We start from the raw sequence: 20155 nt of genomic DNA, 5'->3' as shown, positions 1-20155 counted from the left end.
GTGAGTCCAGCCTGGAAGCCTGTTGTGAATCTTATAGGCTCTATTATAGAGTCTCGCTACAGGTTCAAGGATCTCATTTGTTGTGAGTGACCGAATAGGTAAACTATATGACAGAGTGGACAATGTAATGGCATGAAGATATGTTTTAGAAACAGAATGCAGTAAATATGGTCTAATTTTACTATAAACAAATAACTTTTGGTTTAACTTAAAATTTGGACATGGTCACGATAAGTAAGATGTGAGTCAAGAGAGACTCCCATATACTTTTCAGATACAACTGAAAGTTTTTGATTAGAAAAGGTGATGAAATTTGATATAGACAGTTGTTTCCTAGATGAATAAAAATACATACATTCTGTTTTCTTAGTATTAAGTGTTAAATGGTTATCCTGGAGCCAATCATGTAAATGCTGTAGGTCTGAGTTAAGTTTGTAATTTATTGTATCAATATCTGAGCCAGACAAAAAAATGACAGTGACATCAGCATATAACAAAGTACTAGAAACATCAAACACGTTAGGAAGATCATTAATGTACATAAGGAAAAGTAAAGGACCTAAGATGCTGCCCTGTGGAACTCCCATAGAACACACTCGTGACTGTCATGACTTTAAATGTTGTTACAGTGCTAATTACACTACTACTTACAGTACTAATGCTGCTTTGTAATGGCTCTTTGATAACATGTTGGCCAATCTTACATGTCAGTGTCATGTTTGCAGCTCATCTTCGACACGCACAACTGGCCACAAAAATTGAAGGTTCATTAGCAGTTCAATATTTTGGAAAATACCCATTTTTGCTTTCTTGCTGAGAGTTAGATGACAAGATCAATACCACTCTCGTATCTGTGCATTAACAATGCAGGTAGAGCCAGAAGATGATTAGCTTGGCTTAGCATTAGGACTGGAAGCAAGGGGAAACAGCTAGCCTGGCCCCCTTCAAAGTTTTGAATCTGAGTAATTATGATTTCTCTCATTTGTTTCATTGGAATGACAAGTTGTGGTTTTACATAAAGTTACATGCTGTAACTATTAATTTGTGACCAACGGCCAGGAGCAGTGACTTCCTGGACTCAAATAATTAACTTAATGTAATGTAATGTGAAACCACGAATTATCATTTTTACATGTCTGTTTGCGTGCAGATTAACATGTTAAAAAGTGTGCTTGAGAGGTATTAGTGGATTCTTTGGAGAGAGTCAGGCTAGCTTTTTCCCCCTGCTTTCATGCTAGGCTAGGCTGACAACCTGCTGTAGCTCAATACTTGCAGTACACCGACATGAAAGTGGTATCAATCAATCTTAGCAAAAAAGCGAATAAGCGCACTTCCCAAACTATTTCATTGGGATTAAAGTGTTTCTGTCATGGTCTGAGCAAAACTGTTGGGTAAATCTCTTTCAAAAAGAAACAGAAGCCAGTGCTTTGCTGTGGTTATACACAAATTCCTTAGAACTGGATGGCTTCAGATACACCCAGCTGAGGAAATGAGACAAACACCCACATATGTGCGCGCACGCACACACACAAACCATCACACAGTAAAGTGAGACGAGAAATTCTTTTGTCAGGGCTCCAGTGATAGCTAAATCCTGTGAGCCCTTCCTCAACTCCCTCTTTCTGGCAGACTGCTGACTCATGCTTCCTACTCCTCTATCTCTGTTTGTCTGTCTCTGTGTCTCTCTTTCTATAAATCCAGCCTGCAGCCTTTTCTCTCTACTCCTCTTCTTTCTCAGGCATTTTGAGGGGATTTTGAATAATTTAGCTGCAAGTGTTGGTTAAGTTCATGGATTGTGGAAGTGTTTATATGTGTAACTAGTCTTAATCACCCGGCCCTCCTGCCTTTGCGGTTTATTTAGTGTTTGAATAAACAAAGTAATTGCCTCATACTGTTGCTGTAAAGTTAAGTCTCTAAGACTCATAATGAGAATAATGCTTGCTATGATAGAGGCCCAGTATTTTGTGGGCAAATTTGGCACTGACATGGAAACCACCATTTTATTTTAGTTGAAAAAAGATTCCTTTGTTTTAAATATTTAGCTTGTTGTTGGTTATGTCTTACTCAATATTTGTTTGTTTACCCCAACAGCCTTTGCTGTCACCACCATCAGAGGTGGTGGATGGCGCCCAGTGCCAGGTTTCATATACCTTGTTGGCTACAAACAGTTTGCAAATAATGCAGCATGCAAGTATTTTTTCCTCCTCATTTTAAAAGCAGCAAAAGGCGACGTCTGGAACACACATTTGTGAAAATAAACAAGCCAGCCAAGGAAAGCAGACACTGTAATCTTGAATAACTGCAAAGTAGAGAACCATATGTTGTCTAATGGCCTGAGTGGGGGCCAGAATTGTCTTATCTAAAAACAAGAAGCTCCCCACTGGATTGCCAAGTCCAAAATGTCCAAGGCTTAAATCCAAAGGATGCAAGTTAACTACAAGAACATGGCCTATGGACTTTAACCTCTGCATATCTAAAGTGTGAAAGTTCGGACCATTTGAATTTCGCAGAAACAAACACAACACTGTTTTTGATTTAATGATAATATATTTTGTTTTCCCCACTAGTAGGATGTTGATTGGTTGGTTGGTCCATCAGACACTCTGTCTGTGAACAGTTTGGTCAAAAGAAAGATATCTTTACAAATACTGGCCAGATTGCAGTGATGGAGTCAAACAAGACCAATTCAATTAAAGTAAAAATACTTCGTCCCTCAAGGATGCCGTTTGAGGTAAGCGAGTCTGCAAACACAACTACACACCAACAGTTAATTTACACATGTATTTTTTGTTTTAATTGTTAACGAGTGCAAAAAGTGGCTCTTTACAACATCCCACACTTGCACACTCATTCCCCCGGCCAGACTCCCATACATTTAGCACATGACTGAGAGTGAGATAAAGCGGGAGAGAGAGGCAGGGAGGGAAAGCAAGAGTGACAAAGAGCATAGATGAACGTGAGTGTATGTGTGCGTCTGGACATGTGAGTGTCTGTACGAATTAATGTTTGTGCGCGGATCCTCGGCTCTGTAGCTCACAGGGCTAAGACCTATCTCTACATCCAGACTCCCGTTCTATAGAAACCCTCACGCGTGATATTTGTTTCCATTCTTTTTATTTTTTCTTCCTCTTGTCATCTTCTCATCTTTATTCACACATCTTATTCTTCTCTCATCACCATCATCACTGGACAGGTATTACACTGCAGGGGCTTGCTGCCATCACCACCACAACAAAATGTTCCGCCTTTCAAGTGTAGTATTGAATTGACTGGAGCAGACAGATCGGGGTTAGTGCTGCCAAAAAGGTGTGATTCTCTACTCTCAGTCACTAAGAGCCCTTTAGTAGCCCTGAAGAACTGCACCCAGGGATGTGGCCTCTTGAGGATGTATTCAAATGTGAATTCTGGTTTAAAATAAACATCTTCATCACAAAAACAGCACACACACCCAGCATATACACAGAGTCATAGAGCCAGGGGCAGTGGCTTAGGGGCAAGTCGTACGATCCTGCTAACTGGACTTCTTAAGTGCTTCTGCAATCAGCATTCTGTTGCTTGCATAACACCCTCTCGGGCCCTGGAAACCCAGAGAAAACATGTGACCACTAAGAGGGTTCCTTCTGGCTGAGGGGTGATTTCTCATTCCCTCTCTTCCTCATTCTCTCCCTCTTTTTGCCTCTCTTTTTCTCCTTCTTAGAAGCAAACATTTTTTTTTCTTTATGGCAAAAGAGCCATTAAGTTCCACTGAGGATAGCAAAATGAAAAAAAGAAGAAAAGGGCAGCACACTGTTAAAAAAATAATTGTGAAAAAACAGAAATATTCCGGCAGCTGGGGTGCCAGAAAAATACCGTAAAATAACAGTAAATAACCCACTCGTAAAATACGGTAATATTCCATAATGACAATACAGTCTGTAACTTTAATTTTACATAAAATCTTTTGCAATTTTTGGGGCTTTTATTGTTTAACTAAGAACATATACACCTGTAAAAACAATTAAATTACTTTTAAATATAGTTGAACTGCTAAAATTTATAGTAGAGTGTTGCTTTTAATTGATTTTTATATAATTTCACATAAAAATCTTGTTAATGTAATCAATATATATTGTAAAAAGAATGATACAATACAATACCTGCAAATACTAGATTTTCCTTTTAAAAAAACGTCAAAATACTGGTAATCAGGTGTGTGTGTGTTCATTGGACTTTTGGACCATTCTCCTAGAAGCGCATTTGTGAGGTCAGGGACAGATGTTGGATAAGAAGGCCTGGCTCGCAGTCTCCGCTCTAATTCATCCCAAAGGTGTTCTGTCGGGTTGGGCTTAGGACTGTGCAGACCAGTCAAGTTCTCCACACCAAACTCGCTCATCCATGTCTTTATAGACCTTGCTTTGTGTACTGGTGCGCAGTCATGTTGGAACAGGAAGGGACCATTCCCAAACTGTTTCCACAAAGCTGGGAGCATGAAATTGTCCAAAATGTTTTGGTATGCTGAAGCATTAACTGTTCCTTTCACTGGAACTAAGGGGCCAAGCCCAACTCCTGAACCCCCCCCCCCCCCCCCCCCCCTCCCACCAAACTTTATGCACTTGGCACAACGCAGTCAGACCAGTACCCTTCTCTTGGCAGCCGCCAAACCCAGACTTATCCTTAGTTGACCTTGGAATATTTAGTAGTAAGGAAATACACAAATGGACTTACTGCACAGGTACCAAGCTTGAATTCACTGAGCTCCTGAGAGCGACCCATTCTTTCACAAATGTTTGTAGAAGCAGTCCACATGTTTAGGTGCTTGATTTTATGCACCTGTGGCCATGGAAGTGATTAGAACATCTGAATTCAATGATTCGGAAGGGGTGTCCCAATACTTTTGCAATATAGTGTATACCGTCAGATCACACGGTCCTATTTATCAATGCAGTTATATTGTAAATCAAACGCTGTAAAGCTTTTTGGATGTAAGGAACGGCAAGCTAGTGTAGATCATCTGCCTTTTGCTTATTACTCACACTTAATGGAAGAGCTGGTGGTGGAGGGGGAGTAGTTATCTATCATTTTTGCAGCCATGTAGCCACCAGACTTGAATTCTTCCCCAATTCTGTGGAGAGGGCTAAGGACTGACACATTTTTCAAGAATTTGGTCACCATGCCAATTATTAAGGGAAACTTACTTAATGTCTTGCAGACCTTGGATAGATATACTGTTGATTTTGTTTGCCATTGTTTATGTTTTCCAATTGAGCTAAAGAACCCAAGTGGTTTCTTTAGGTCATCCAGAGGTGTTGTTGTGCAAAGTCAGTCAAATCTGAAAATGTACTTTTGGCTTGCATACCAAAAACTTGCAAACAAATGTCTATGAAGATTCTCAGTTATCCAGGTCATAGTTATCCAACGAAGGTTAAAATGAAGGGCAATTGGACTTGGTTGAAGCTACTGGAAGATGTTTCGTCCCTTATCCAAAGGACTTCTTCAGTTCTGACTGACTGGCAGGGAAACTCAGCTATTTAACCTCAGTGGGGTCGTTGGCCTGGGTCATCGATACCGCTGGTTCGTTAGTGTTCCTTGTTGCTGTGACGACAGTCGTTACAGTCGTTAAGACTACCTGTGGCCAAGACTGAACGACCATCGTTGGTATCTTCACCTGAGGCCAATAGGTTACGTTTGTTGAGTTTCCTGGGAAGTGATGAAAGGACAGCATTGTAAGTGGGGGATAAGTGGTGGCGTAGACCCCCTCCCCTGTTCAATGACGGCTTCTCAACCCTGGTGTAGATGGCTTCCTTGACACCTCTTTCAAACCATCCATCTTCTCTGTCTAAAATGTGCACCTGGTGGTCCTCAAACGAGTGTCCTCTGTCCTTCAGATGTAAGTAGACTGCAGAGTCTTGACCTGAGGAGTTGGCCCTTCTGTGTTGAGCCATGCGTTTGTGTAGTGGTTGTTTAGTCTCCCCAATATACAGGTCTGTGCATTCCTCACTGCATTGGACCGCATACACTAGATTGCTTTTCTTGTGTTTGGGTGTGCGGTCTTTGGGGTGTACCAGCATCTGTCTTAGTGTGTTCTTGGGTTTAAAAAACACAGGGATGTTATGTTTGTTAAAAATCCTCCTGAGTTTCTCTGATACTCCAGACACGTATGGAATCACAATGTTGTTGCATTTGACCTTCTTTTCCTCCTCCCCTGTAGTTTTGTTCTTCTTGGATTTTGTGGCTGTCTTCACAAAAGTCCATTTAGGGTATCCACAGGCTGTATATTGGGGAGACTAAACAACCACTACACAAACGCATGGCTCAACACAGAAGGGCCAACTCCTCAGGTCAAGACTCTGCAGTCTACTTACATCTGAAGGACAGAGGACACTCGTTTGAGGACCACCAGGTGCACATTTTAGACAGAGAAGATGGATGGTTTGAAAAAGGTGTCAAGGAAGCCATCTACACCAGGGTTGAGAAGCCGTCATTGAACAGGGGAGGGGGTCTACACCACCACTTATCCCCCACTTACAATGCTGTCCTTTCATCACTTCCCAGGAAACTCAACAAACGTAACCTATTGGCCTCAGGTGAAGATACCAACGATGGTCGTTCAGTCTTGGCCACAGGTAGTCTTAACGACTGTAACGACTGTCGTCACAGCAACAAGGAACACTAACGAACCAGCGGTATCGATGACCCTGGCAAACGACCCCACTGAGGTTAAATAGCTGAGTTTCCCTGCCAGTCAGTCAGAACTGAAGAAGTCCTTTGGATAAGGGACGAAACGTCTTCCAGTAGCTTCAACCAAGTCCAGTTGCCCTTCATTTTAACCTTCGTTGCAAACAAATGGATTTATTTGGACTGCCAAGAAAAACTTCACATTCGCACTTGTCTTTCTACTTGCATATATTTGCATCTTTTTTGTATACCAACTTAATTTAGAAATGTTGGACTTACCCAACTCCCGTGCACACAGTTGTGCACTGCCTTGCAAGGCCAGGTGGACCAAATTCAGCAATCAGCTGTAGCACTCCTGGGGCAGAACTAGAGGACAGAAAAGGAACAAGGATGCATAGCACAGAGAAACACATACAGCCGTAACAACATTTACCAGATACAAAAACTGGCTTTAGAAAGTCATAAAATATCATATTGAAACCAGGGAAGAAGTCTTTGGATTGTGCATTAAGTTCACTGTATGTAAAACCACCATTTTCCCCTCTCCTTTGCCTTTCATGTCTCTGTACAGTCCTATCAAAGCAAAATGAGAAATAAGAAATACTTTCCAATTACTTTACATTCAGATTGCACTTTAATCTTGGAGCTGTGTCTAACAGTATCCAAAATATTCTTTATGTTGACCCAATTAGGTTTCTAATGAATAGATCTGAAAATGTCGTCAATAAGGTAAATAATCAAAATAATGTTGTTTCAGGAGAACAAATATTTACTCTGAAATGGTTGACTTGTGTGGCTTATTTGTTGTGAGCATGGAACTGAATAAATGGTCTATAAATAGTATCAGTTGTGGGAATTTGTATTGTGGTGGTACTTTAAAAGGTCTGTGGGGTGGTGATGGTGCAATGGATAAGACACATGCCTTTGGTGTGAGAGACCGGGGTGCACTCTCCTACTGTGACCCATCCACCATTGTGTCCCTGAGCAAGACACTTAACCCCTAGTTGCTCCAGAGGCGTGCCACCTCAATTGTAAGTCGCTTTGGATAAAACTAAAACTCTTAGAAAGTATCTGTAAAATGGCATTAAAATAAATTTTTCATCACAAACCAGTAATTTTACAAGTTTTCTTTTTTAACACCATTAAAAGGTGTGAACTGTAATTTTACCTCTTTGGGGCAATTATCCATCCATCGTCAACCGCTTATCCTGCGTACAGGGTCGTGGGGGGCTGGAGCCAATCCCAGCTGACATCGGGCGATTTGGGGCAATTATATACTATGTTAATCTAACTTGTAATCTAAGAATTATAATAAAAGTCAAAAGCTGTGAAATTACAGTAATTGTGGCTGTTTTCAATGATCAAAACTGTGTTTCGACAGTTTAACAATACTTGTAGACACTATATACTGATTAAAATAACATTTATTCAATGTTTTTGTTTTCCAAATATCCATAATTAAAGGAAATACTTGTCAATTAACAAGAAAATCTATGTCAAGTTACAGAACAAATGTTTTTTGTTACGGTTAACTGTTACTAATTGTACCAAGTTTAAGAAATGTTTTTACAGTATTAAACTTAAATTTAACCCTTTTTTCTTTTAAATAAGAAAAATAATATTTGTGAAAATACGGGAAATTCCTGAATGTATTGTAACAGTTTGTTTACGTGAAAAACCCAAAAAGTTTCCTTAAGATAACAGAAATGTTATGATTATTCACAGCTATGGGTTTTTCATGTTATTTTACATTAGACATGTAAATTCACAGTTTATTTTTGTAAATTTTTGAAATTTTCATGTATTTCAAAAATACAGGAAAATCAGTGAAATAAAAAGGAATAAAAATTTTTTTATAGTGCATATTATTTCACTGTAAATGTGGTCTTCTCCAAACCCCTTAATGATTGAATATAAATGGAGCCATTGGGGACAGCAGGGATAAACAACATCTTAGGAGCTGCCGGGAAGAAAAGCAGCTTCAGACCCATAGATAAACATACTATATTATGTGTACATACTGAGGAAAACTTTGCCCACGCAGTCACACACACTAGCTCACTCATGCTTGCATGCGTGCAGAGGTGAAAACTATGGAAGATTTAAAATGCCTAAATAAAAACTAATCAAACATACAGTAAAATTAAATTTAAAAAAAACAATGAAAAACAATCTAATCAAATCTTCAGTTATCAAAGAATTACGCTAAATGTTTGTCCTTTTAAAAGATGTTTTATTCAATTATGACACAGTAAATACATACTGTACATAAAAAGGAAATAGCCTACACAAACAATGTGCATTTTATTTCACTTTCTATTCTATTATATACACTACTTCTTTGTTTGGTTTCTTTTTGAGTAGGCTCTTAAATCTTCAATAGGAAATACATACCTGAATGTGCAAATATCACTTCAGATCATTTCCACCAGCTTGTTATTGTGATAGATTTTGTATTATCATTATTTGTATTTAACCCCATTAGCATTATAGTTTAGAAGGTGTATAGAAATAATTTCACACCTAAAATAGACTAGAGCTGCCTTTAAGACATTCTGGGAAGGCAAATGTAGACATCATCCATTTTTTTTATCCTTCCTGCACACATCCTTCCTCCCCCTTAATCCTTTTTTCTTTCCAGCCTCAGGTCCCGTCCTTCCTCTCACACTTCTCGTACTCTTTCTTCTCATCAACCTGCATTTGTAATTTAGATGATGCCTTAAACAGTGTCTGATATTTTCAAGAACTGTATTTAAATGAACATGGCAAGGCAAATGTTTCTTACAGGCATTTTAGGGGAGATCAACACAAATCAGCGCTGAAAAAGACGAAGTTCAAAGAGTTACAGAGCCACCAGAGATTTGGTGTTGCTATGGAAATGGGTAGTTCTCTCTCTCTCTGTGTGTGTGTGTGTGTGTGTGTGTGTGTGTGGCTACATGTGTGTGCATCACCCGATGTTTTTGCAGGGGGTGGACTAAATCTGTCACTGTGGTCGCAGTTTAACTGTGGCTATGTGCTCACGCTGATCTACTGTAAGGGTTTTTAAAGGAAATATGCTGTATGTCAAAGGGAAGATCCAAAGAATAACTCTCTCTCACACACACAAATGCACACACACACACACACACACATCACGAATTTATAATATTTCTCAATTTTTAGGCAGTGCCAGTGTCAAACATATTCCCACAGCCGTCACTCAGGGCTTTTTTCAGGCAAAAGCACAATGTCATATTTTAGGGGAGAAATGTGAAATTTTAGTGCAAGTACCATGACATCCCCATCTCCGATATAAACTCCTGCTTGTATGAGTATTGTTCAAGCGTCACATGAGCCAGCTACCGACTACACGTGCAGGGCGCACGGAATTGCCAGCCGAGAGAGGAGGTGCTGGAGAGTGCGCATGATCGAGCGTAAACGCACAGCACTTGGATATCTGAAGTCATCATTTCTTTTCACGGCATTTTGCGTTGGACTAAACCGCAGGAGGGTAATCACTGGAGAAATAAAAACAGCACCGACACAAATTTAATCACTGGATAGCTTAAGCAACTTTAAATGGTTTTAATAAGACGCTCCCGCCACTGACTTAGAGACTTGTTTGGGTATTTCAGCACTGGACAGCTCTCTCCTACTTGTCTCGTGCTCACAAGCGCACTTCTGGCACGTGCGCTGGGGAAACTGCCATCCGTCACAGCTGGTGGGGGGCACGAGCAGACAGCATGGCGGACACTCCGCAGCATCATCCCCGCAACTGCTGCTAACGCAGATCCTCGAGAGATGAGCATTCCGGAGTTCCTACTGGAATTGGCCATTGTGGTGATAGCTGTTGTCTCGTTGTTGACAAACTTGTCAGTGCTTCTATGTTTCACCCAGAGCTCCGACTTAAGATCCCACGTACCAGGCATCTTCATCCTAAACCTCTGCTTCTCCAACATCCTCCTCACTATCATCAACATGCCCGCCACGTTTCTCGGTGTGACCAAAAGTGCAAAGCCCTTCGGGGACTTGTTCTGTCAATCTGTCAGTTTTGCTGAGACTTTTCTCACCACTAATGCCATGCTGAGCATGGCCGCGCTGAGCATGGACAGGTGGGTGGCTGTGGTGTTTCCCCTGAGTTACTCCAGCAAGATGCGCTACAGGGACGCTTTTCTGATCGTGGCGTACTCCTGGCTGCAATCTCTCACCTTTTCTCTGGTCCAGCTGCTGATGGACTGGGGAGGTTACAGCCACACTTACGCTTCGTGCACTGTTCACCTGGATGTGGAGGAGAGGTCGCAGCTGGCCGCCTATGCGACCTTCACCGCGCTGTTCCACTGTAGCAGCTTTGCGCTCTCCCTCCTCGTTCTGTGCTTCGCCTACCTGAAAGTTCTGAGAGTGGCCAGGTCCCACTGCAAGAGGATAGATGTAATTACAGTGCAGACTCTGCTTCTGCTGGTTGATATTCACCCCGGGTAAGTAGGCCAAGTGGATAAAACTTTGAGGCTGATATAGATGTTTGCAGTCTGACTTGTTTCAACAGAGAAAACCGTCGACTTATTTTTATATAGGGCTGTTCTGTAATGCTAATTATTTACATTATTAATTGTGTAAGATGTCATGGGACACCTGAATCAGTCTCTCTCTCTCTCTGCATCTGCCCTTCAGTGTGAAGGAGAGGTGTCTAGCTGAACAGAAGAAGAGGAGGCAGCGTGCTGCTAAAAAAATTTGCATCTTCATAGGTTCCTTTATCTTCTGCTTTTCACCCTATGTTATAACAAGGTAACACCCTGCTCTGTAGCTTACTCTTTTGTTATTACAGGTTGTATGCCAGTTGGTTAACGTTCCATAGAACTTGTTTGTATTTAGATGCTTTTACAATAATGGCCCTAACATTTCCTGTGTCTGATGTGCCGATGATAGAATAATGGGTTTATTAATTATGTCCTTTTTGTACATCTTACAGTTTTACTGTGGTATAACAATTAAGGCAGAGTGACTAGACACAATATCCTGAACAAATGCAACAGAAATTGGCTTATATATTCAGTATAGTGACTTCTGCTTGTATTTCTCCTGCAGGTTGGTGGAGTTGTTGCCCTCTGTGCACATCCCCCGGTATTGGGGCATCACCGCCAAATGTCTGTCCTATTCCAAGACCTCCAGCGACCCATTTGTCTACTGTCTGCTGCGCCAGCAGTACAGGAAGGTCCTGGTTAGTACCATCAGTCGGGTTCTAAGAAAGGATAAATACTTGCTGTCTGTCCACAGCACGAGCAGCATGCTGGACACCACAGAAGACAACTGTATTGCCAGAATTACCTGAGCTTGATGTGCAAATATTTGAATGATTCAACACCTGCATACCTTCTGCAGGAAGGTCAGAGGTCAGGGTCTCTGAAGAGCAGCAGCCCTGCAGAAGGGAGTCTTGCTCAAGGACACTTTAACACATGGGTGGACCACAGGCTCCTTAAAGCCATGGTGTTCTCCGCTGGGAGAACTGTGAAGGACATGAAACAATGTACGTTCAATGAGACTGCACACTGTGCCAAAGGCCTTTTCAGACTCTACAGACTGTTGTTTCCACAGGGCTGGTCAGTTCACCTGCTGAGGCATTGCCAAGAACACACCACATAAAGCCCACAATACTATGTTTATTACTATGATCAGTGAAAATGTACAGTTGAAGTAACATTTGTAATTGTTATGACATGGTCTTCATGTTTCAGTAAAAAAATTGGTTAATATTCATTCTGCTGACAGTTTTAAAGCTAATATTAAAGTTTAGTGTAATGCGTGACATTTTAATAAAATAGTTGAAAAATAGGTGTGAGGATGTTAAGATTTTACAGCAGACACACAGTTAAAGAATAAACTCTACTGCCACAGACACACATGAGCCTACTGTATGAGTACAGCCTATGAGTGAAAAATCATTAGATTTTGCTAATACTGTGATACTGTAGGTATTTAAAACACCATGTCATCATGTCATATTTCAGATATTTTTTTCTTACTCCTTTAATGATCTGGTGAGCCCTCATATTTATCTTGGGACACAATAGGGGGTCCCGATCCCTATGTTTGGGACCACAGCTATACACACATTAATTCCTGCAATAGTCTAATAATAGATGATAATTCCAGGAATAAAACTGCAAGGACATCGAGGTTGGCAAGGTTTCACGGACTGATGCAGAGATCTATTCTTGCATTAAACTGGTGAACAGGCTCAGCAGCCCTATAATGTCAAACAAAACAGGCATGAACTTCCCTCACTCCCACTCCCACCCCCACAAGCCACGTTCTTCTTCATACCCTCCAGACACACACTTGTGCGCACACACACACACACACACACACACACACACACACACACACAGAGCTCTGTGTATATGGAAAGCCAAGCAGTTCAAAAATATGTTAATAACACAACCTACATTAATAATATGTACAAATAACTTAAAATGTTGTTAACACATTGATTTTTCACATGTTGACAACACATTTAAAATGGGTGATCTCAGACATCAATTTCACATATATGTCCACAACGGTTGTGTGTCATAAGTTCCAGTTGGCTGCTGAGCACTAGCATTTGACCATTTCTGGTTGCCTACCACTATTTTACAAGCTATGGGATCTGTTATTGCTTTGTCTTTTTTTTTGTATAGCCCATAAAATAAAAATATTACAATTGCAATTTAATAACTTAAATCATTTTTATCAAGTTAAATTTTATTGATAAATAAACACACGACAATGCCATTCTTTAAACTTTAGTTTTCCATCATTAAAAACATAAACAATTTGGGGAAAGGCTACAGTAGTGGTACTTTCTGAGTGCTGGTTTAGGAAACAGACCATTGTAATGAATATCTGTCTTTGGAAAACAACTTTTTTTGACAGACTGACAAGAATGTCTTAGTATTTTAACTAGGTGCTTGATCGGGCCCTGTTCACATAGTTTAAGATGCAATCCAACAGTCTAACAAGTTATTTTAATAAGTTGAAGGACACAAAACATACAACATTCAAACACAATTGTAAATGTGTTTTAATGAAAGCACCCACATTTTCTTCAGGTAGTATCTTCCCAACTGCTGTACTTACTGTTCATACACTATTTGCACTATTTAATGGTCAGTATAATATCAGAAGATATATGTATGTATGTTCTACATATTTATTGGAATTCAACTTTTACCAAAATATACATATATAATAATTTACAAAGAATGCAAACCCAGATTTGGGTAAGGGAAAAATGAGGACAATAGAGGAAATTACAAAGGGTTTCACAATATCAAGTGTGTGGATGTCCTAAAACTTTTATGCCGTTAAGATCGTCATGAATATCAAACAGATGCTGTATTAAAGGGAGAATAAGTTATTCTGCAGAAGGATTGTGGATATTTGAACCCAACTGCCAAACATATATATCCCTCCCCTCAGTGCTCCTTCCAAAGCTCCGCCCCCCAAATCTCAAATCTCTGAGTTTTCTCCAGTGTTACATTTACATTTACATTTATTAATTAACTGACGCTTTTATCCAAAGCGACTTACAATTGCTATACATGTCAGAGGTCGCACGCCTCTGGAGCAACTAGGGGTTAAGTGTCTTGCTCAGGGCCACAACGGTGGATGTCTCACAGTAGGAATTATCTATGCGCCATCACCACCCCGACAGTGTTGAAATGCCTTCACCCTTGCCTGGTCACTTTCTTCCCTGTTTGTATTCTTCAGACCTGTTCCTCTTCAGCTGTTTCTCAGCCATCTCTCCTTCTTCATAGTGCCTTGAGTCCAGCACAATTGAATGCGCTGGTGTATAGAAATCTCTATCCCAAGCACGCGGGAAAAAATTACATGTGCAGTGTGTGTACATAATGGGCACTATTGTTATTATTTGACAACATAAAATACAGCAGGTTAGTGCTGAATTCAGAGAATGCTGTGGTTCATATTACAGCCTAATAATTTAATGTCAGCAGCTGTTTGCAATGTTTTGTCACGATTATAGCAGCTGAATTGGTGTAATGATGATCATGTACGCACAAATCATCCACCGGCCCCCAACCCAACTAATTATTTTCTCAGATTTATCCCACCTCTACCAGTCCTTTTAACATTCCAAGTGATTTCTTTATTGGGTTGATGTATTTTCTTTAACGATTTGCTTTCATGATTAGAGAGGCTGCTGTCAACATTTTAAACATTTCCATGGGTGCATTAATGTCACATATTGTGGGACCTTTATGCTGCAAAACTAACTGTAGTTATAAACTTGACAGGACAGAAGAAACTCTGCAGAGGAAACAGAATTCAACTTTTAGCTTCTGAAAATTTTTAGATGCACTGATGGAGCTCAGGATTGATCAGGAGGACGGCTCCTTTACTCCAGACAGTTTCTCTGTGTGAACCTGGACTTTGTGTGAGACCTTATGGATGTAGAGAAGAATGCAAAATATTAATTAATGTTAGATTCTGACTAATCCTGTTGGCATATTGGGAGATTTAAATATCAAGTTATGCTGCTGTGCCCTATGTGTAAATGCGCACAGCGTCTCTCTTAATGGGGAGAAGCTTCACCACCCAGCCCAAAATTAAAAAAATGTATCTTCCAAAATTCTTCCCGAAACAGTGGTGCTCTCACTTATTGCACGCACAAGGTTTTCATGTGCTTCATGTATTTCCCCAAATATGAACACTGAGTGTGGAAATGTTTTTCAAGTTGAAATGAGGGAAACGACAGTGTAATCAGCTGCGCCCATATGGCTTTTATTTAAGTTGATTGTGTTATCAATGTTTTTTATTCGAAAGATTTTATTTATGCATACATATATATAAATACGGAGGTCCGGACCTCGGTGACTCTATACGACCATGCTTGTAACCACTCTGTGTTGAAGGAAAGTGTGTAAGTGCGTGCCCACACACAGACGTGTCATGTGTGCATTTTTACTGTGCAGCACCCCTAAGCAAAAATGTCTTCCCGCGCGCCTGCTCTCTCCCACTGCCCCCCTCCCACATCACTCCTGTGCAGGAGCGCCAAAGCCACCTGTTGCTTATTGGCTGGAACAATGTTTTATGGCAAGATCCACTGCACTTTTATTGTTTTCCATTTACAGAACCAGAGGTGTGAACCCAGCCATAGTGTGCTCGGCAGGTAGTGAATTATATCAGTGATTAATTAAGGTAGATGTTACATTTATTTAACTATGCCAAGGTGCAATAATGCTAAATTACCCATAATGATGCCAACTTTAATTTTAGTACATGATTGTAGCTACTGTTCACAAACCGCTAGACCTGGCCTGAGAGAGTCAGTGGATCTGATCTCCTGCAGCCAAACCCAGCAGTTCCTCACTCCCAGGACTTTGGAGCCCTACCATAGACTGTATATAAAAAGCTCTATATGTTGTGAAAAAAAGTGTCTTTTTGCTGAATTGCATCTTTGAATCTTGTTCAGTAAAATTGACTAATCTTTTTTTGAGTCATTTTCTTCATTTGAACTACGCTTGTTAGTGCAGCGCTGCAGCCCTCTAATGGGCAATGTAAGAAACAGCTCAGTACTCAAACAACGAAGGCTATCTGGTTCGCGTCAGTTGACAAAGTATAATGCACAAATTCACTTCCTGATTATTCTCTATCTTTCTATAAAGCCCCACAGGGCCACAACCAAATTCACCATGTAAACCATGTAAAAACTATATCATGTTGTCAATACTCAAAAGCCACTACTCCTGTTAAATCTGTCCATTTTTGCAATCTTCGTTCATTTTCCAAATCAAGAATTCAGACCAGCCATATATGTATATAATTATAATTACTATCATTAGGCTATATTTCTAAAGTGCTCTTTCATACAGTATCCTTACGTCCCTATCTATGAGTAAAATCTATATATTAACATCAGATTTGCTGATATTGATGATAAAATTGACACACTATATGAATAAACACACTATTATTAAAATTCAACAAATTTAATAATAATTTGGATAAAGCCATCAAGCTCTTAAAATAATTCCAGCACAGAGAAAGGAACAAAGAAATATAAGCACATAATATAAACGGAGTAGTTTGGTAGGTCTGGACACAGAATGGGCCCCATCAGGTCGGGATTCTGCAGACAGAGAGAAACACACATGAGCTCTCAAACACTGCCAGGTTGTTCACCGGTCAAGAGCTGTGGATTAACACCATTGGCTCTATTGATACATAAAAAGTAAAAGTTCAAATGAATGAAACGTTCCCTGACCGACACAACAATACTACACGTGCTAAAACAAGCTAAAGAGGTACCCAGTGCATGGAGGTCTTGACCTAGTGTGGCGCCCTGGGTATTTCAGTGGCTAAGGTTAGTTCTAGAAGCGTTATGGTAATACTTAAGATTGTTACCATCATTTTTGTTGTGTTTATTACTACTAAGCATGCTTTGTGTCACTGTTAATCTGGAGAAAACTCACCTGACTCACTTTAAGAAGCAGTAGAGCTATATTTATTCCCGCCAGCAGGCGGTAGTAGCGGCTTTGGTACTGGAGCGAGTGGCGCTATAATCCCGTTTTACAAGGAAGTTAGCCCAGTCGTAAATACAAGACAGTCAACAAAGCAGCAGATGAAGCTGATATATAAGACTGTCTTTGTGTTATATTTACAGGTGACAGAAGTGCACAAGCATCATACATGTTCATGTTAACTATGTTGTCAATTGTGGTGCCATGTTTTACTGTTTACAACGATGTTAATGTGAGAAAATGGGGCAGCTAACTGATGCTAGCTCCAGTAACTTCATGTTAGCCGACTACGGTGCGTTTGGTGAAGCACACTAGGTGTATCTTTTATGGAAACGGTAACATGAGTGACCTGAATTTACATTGTAGTGTTTTCATGCAGGATATAGATCGTTTATGTTTATGTGCTGATAGAAGCAGTCTTATTTGTAAACTGGCTGAACATTTAACTCTGTCTGTGATACTACTTTGTTGCTCACTGAACCTTTCATGTAAAGTAATAATTAATTTCATTCATTAATTTCATTTGTAATAAGCCTGTATACAGAACTGACTTCACTCCAAAAGTCGAACAGCGAGAGTGTGACTGAGTATGTTATAAGAGCAGAGACCGCCATTACGGCATTGAGAAACGCTGGTAGAGAGATATTAAGTGATGGACTGTTAGTAGCGATGATTTTGAAGGGCCTGCCAGAGTCATTCAAACCGTTTGCTATACATGTCACACAAAATGAGAAGGTGATGGCTTTTGCCGAATTTAAAACTAAGCTACGGAGCTATGAGGACACAGAGAAGATGCGCGCCATAGCATTAGTTGACAATTTCATGAAGGCGCGGGCGCAGCCGAGTGAAAAACCCGCTTTGGCAAGTTCAAGTGACCGGGGAGCCGGGAGTGTGCACATTACGTGCTTCAGATGTGGCCTGAGAGGACACAAAGCCAGAGAATGTCAACGCAAGAAGTGGTGCAGTCAGTGTAAGAGCAACACACATCGGGACGCAACCTGCAGAAGGAAACAGAGGCTAGATGACGCGCGGAAGGTTTCTGAAGAGGTGAGCGGCAAGGAGTATGCATTCCGGATGAGCGACGGGGACGTGGATATCCAGCTGGGGCGCGGTGTCAAGGCAACAGGTCTGATGGTGGATACAGGAGCAACTTCACACATCATCACAGATATAAAGAAATTTAATAAGTTCGACGAGAGTTTCCAGGCCGAGACACACTGCGTGGAGTTGGCTGACGGCACAAGGTGCACAGGAATTGCTGAACGCAGAGGAGATGCGGAGGTTTGCTTGATCGACAGCAGAGGCCGACGTCACAACACAACGCTGAAACAGGCGTTGTACATCCCCTCCTACCCGCAGGACATCTTTTCTGTAGAAGCAGCCACTTCCAGCGGAGCCACCGTAATCTTCAAGCAAGGGGAAGATCTTCTACAACATAAAGACGGTACAAAATTCCACATTCAAGTACAACAGACTTTACTACTTACACACAGCGGGTGATGAATGTGAACCAAAGTAAGGGGTGTTATGATATGCAGACATGGCATGAGATCTTGGGACACTGTAATTATGATGATATTCAAAAGTTACAAGGTGTTGTTGATGGCATGATGATTAAGGGTAAAACAGATAAACCTGTCCTTCACTGCGAAGTATGCACTCAAGGAAAGTTTATCCAAACCAGGAACAGAGAGCCTGATGTAAGAGCCAAAGCAGCTTTAGAGTTGGTGCACACAGATATAGCGGGACCTATAGACCCAGATACCAGAGATGGGCATAGGTTTGCGTTAGCATTCACTGATGATTATTCCAGTGCAGTGTTTGTCTACTTTCTGAAACATAAGAGTGACACAGTGCAAGCAACAGAGAAGTTTCTTGCTGACACAGCCCCATACGGGAAGGTAAAATGCATCAGATCTGACAATGGTACAGAGTTCATGGGGAAAAGTTACCAGGCATTACTCAACAAAAATGGGATAAGACATGAGACCTCAGCACCGTATTCACCACACCAAAATGGCACTGCTGAGCGAAATTGGCGCACCCTATTTGATATGGCGAGGTGTATGCTGATAGAGAGTGAGTTACCAAAGGAGTTATGGACCCATGCAGTACAAACAGCAGCTGTAGTGAGGAACAGATGCTTTAACAAGCGCACAAAACAGACACCTTACTTTGTGTTGACAGGAAAACAGCCTAACCTTTCCAGGATGCAAAAGTTTGGGTCAGTGTGTTTTGCCTATAAACAGGACAAGAGAAAACTGGACTCAAGGTGTGAGAAGGGAATTTTTGTCGGGTATGACAAAAATAGCCCAGCCTACATGGTCTACTATCCTGACAGTGGAAAAGTTCAGAAATACAGACTGGTGAAGTTTGTGACCAAAACAGTTTTGGATCGGCAGACACAAACTGTTTTGACTCCTGATGATGACGATTTTGAGGTCCAGAATAGGGCAAACAAGATCAGGCAAAATGCTAATGCGAGTCCGAGAAGTACTCAGGTTCCAGTGACTATGCCTGAGGAAAACAGCCAAACGCAGCCAGATGAGGCCAGAGATGGACCTAAAAGATACCCTCCTAGAGTGAGGAAGAAACCAAGTTATCTGTCCGAATATGTATCGGGTGGGGAGAGTGACGATCAGGTACTGACTAACATAGACTATTGTTACAGGTTAATGAGTAATATACCCCTAACATACAAGGAAGCCGTAACCTCATCTAACTCAAGTGAATGGGTCAATGCGATGAATGAAGAGATGCAGTCACTAAAAGAAAATGACACGTTTACTCTAACCAGCTTACCTAAGGGACAGGAAGCAGTGGGGGTAGATGGGTGTATGCAGTTAAAAACAATGTTGATGGATCTGACAAATACAAGGCGCGATATGTGGCCAAAGGATATAGTCAAAAGATGGGTGTAGACTATGAGGAGACTTTTTCTCCTACTGCTAACATGACGAGTATCAGAGTGTTAATGCAGAAAGCAGCACAGGAAAACCTGATTT

General features: G+C 40.9%; 1 protein-coding gene across 1 annotated transcript; it reads left to right on the top strand.

Annotated features, from left to right (window-relative positions):
• The first annotated feature begins 9722 nt into the window (after nucleotides 1-9722).
• Nucleotides 9723-15714, top strand: gpr78a (G protein-coupled receptor 78a). Its single transcript, XM_038714312.1, has 3 exons — nucleotides 9723-11108; nucleotides 11302-11415; nucleotides 11716-15714. Exons 1-3 carry the CDS (start codon nucleotides 10435-10437, stop codon nucleotides 11957-11959), a joined length of 1032 nt encoding a protein of 343 aa, XP_038570240.1. The 5' UTR covers nucleotides 9723-10434; the 3' UTR covers nucleotides 11960-15714.
• The last annotated feature ends 4441 nt before the right edge of the window (nucleotides 15715-20155 follow it).

The sequence above is a fragment of the Micropterus salmoides genome, unplaced genomic scaffold, assembly GCF_014851395.1.
Source record: "Micropterus salmoides isolate LMB-PRFRI ecotype aquatic unplaced genomic scaffold, ASM1485139v1 Ms_hic_scaffold_12, whole genome shotgun sequence".
In the NCBI taxonomy this organism is placed as follows: domain Eukaryota; kingdom Metazoa; phylum Chordata; class Actinopteri; order Centrarchiformes; family Centrarchidae; genus Micropterus; species Micropterus salmoides.
The sequence above is the reverse complement of the archived record's forward strand: the minus strand, read 5'-3'. Positions and strand labels throughout refer to the sequence as shown.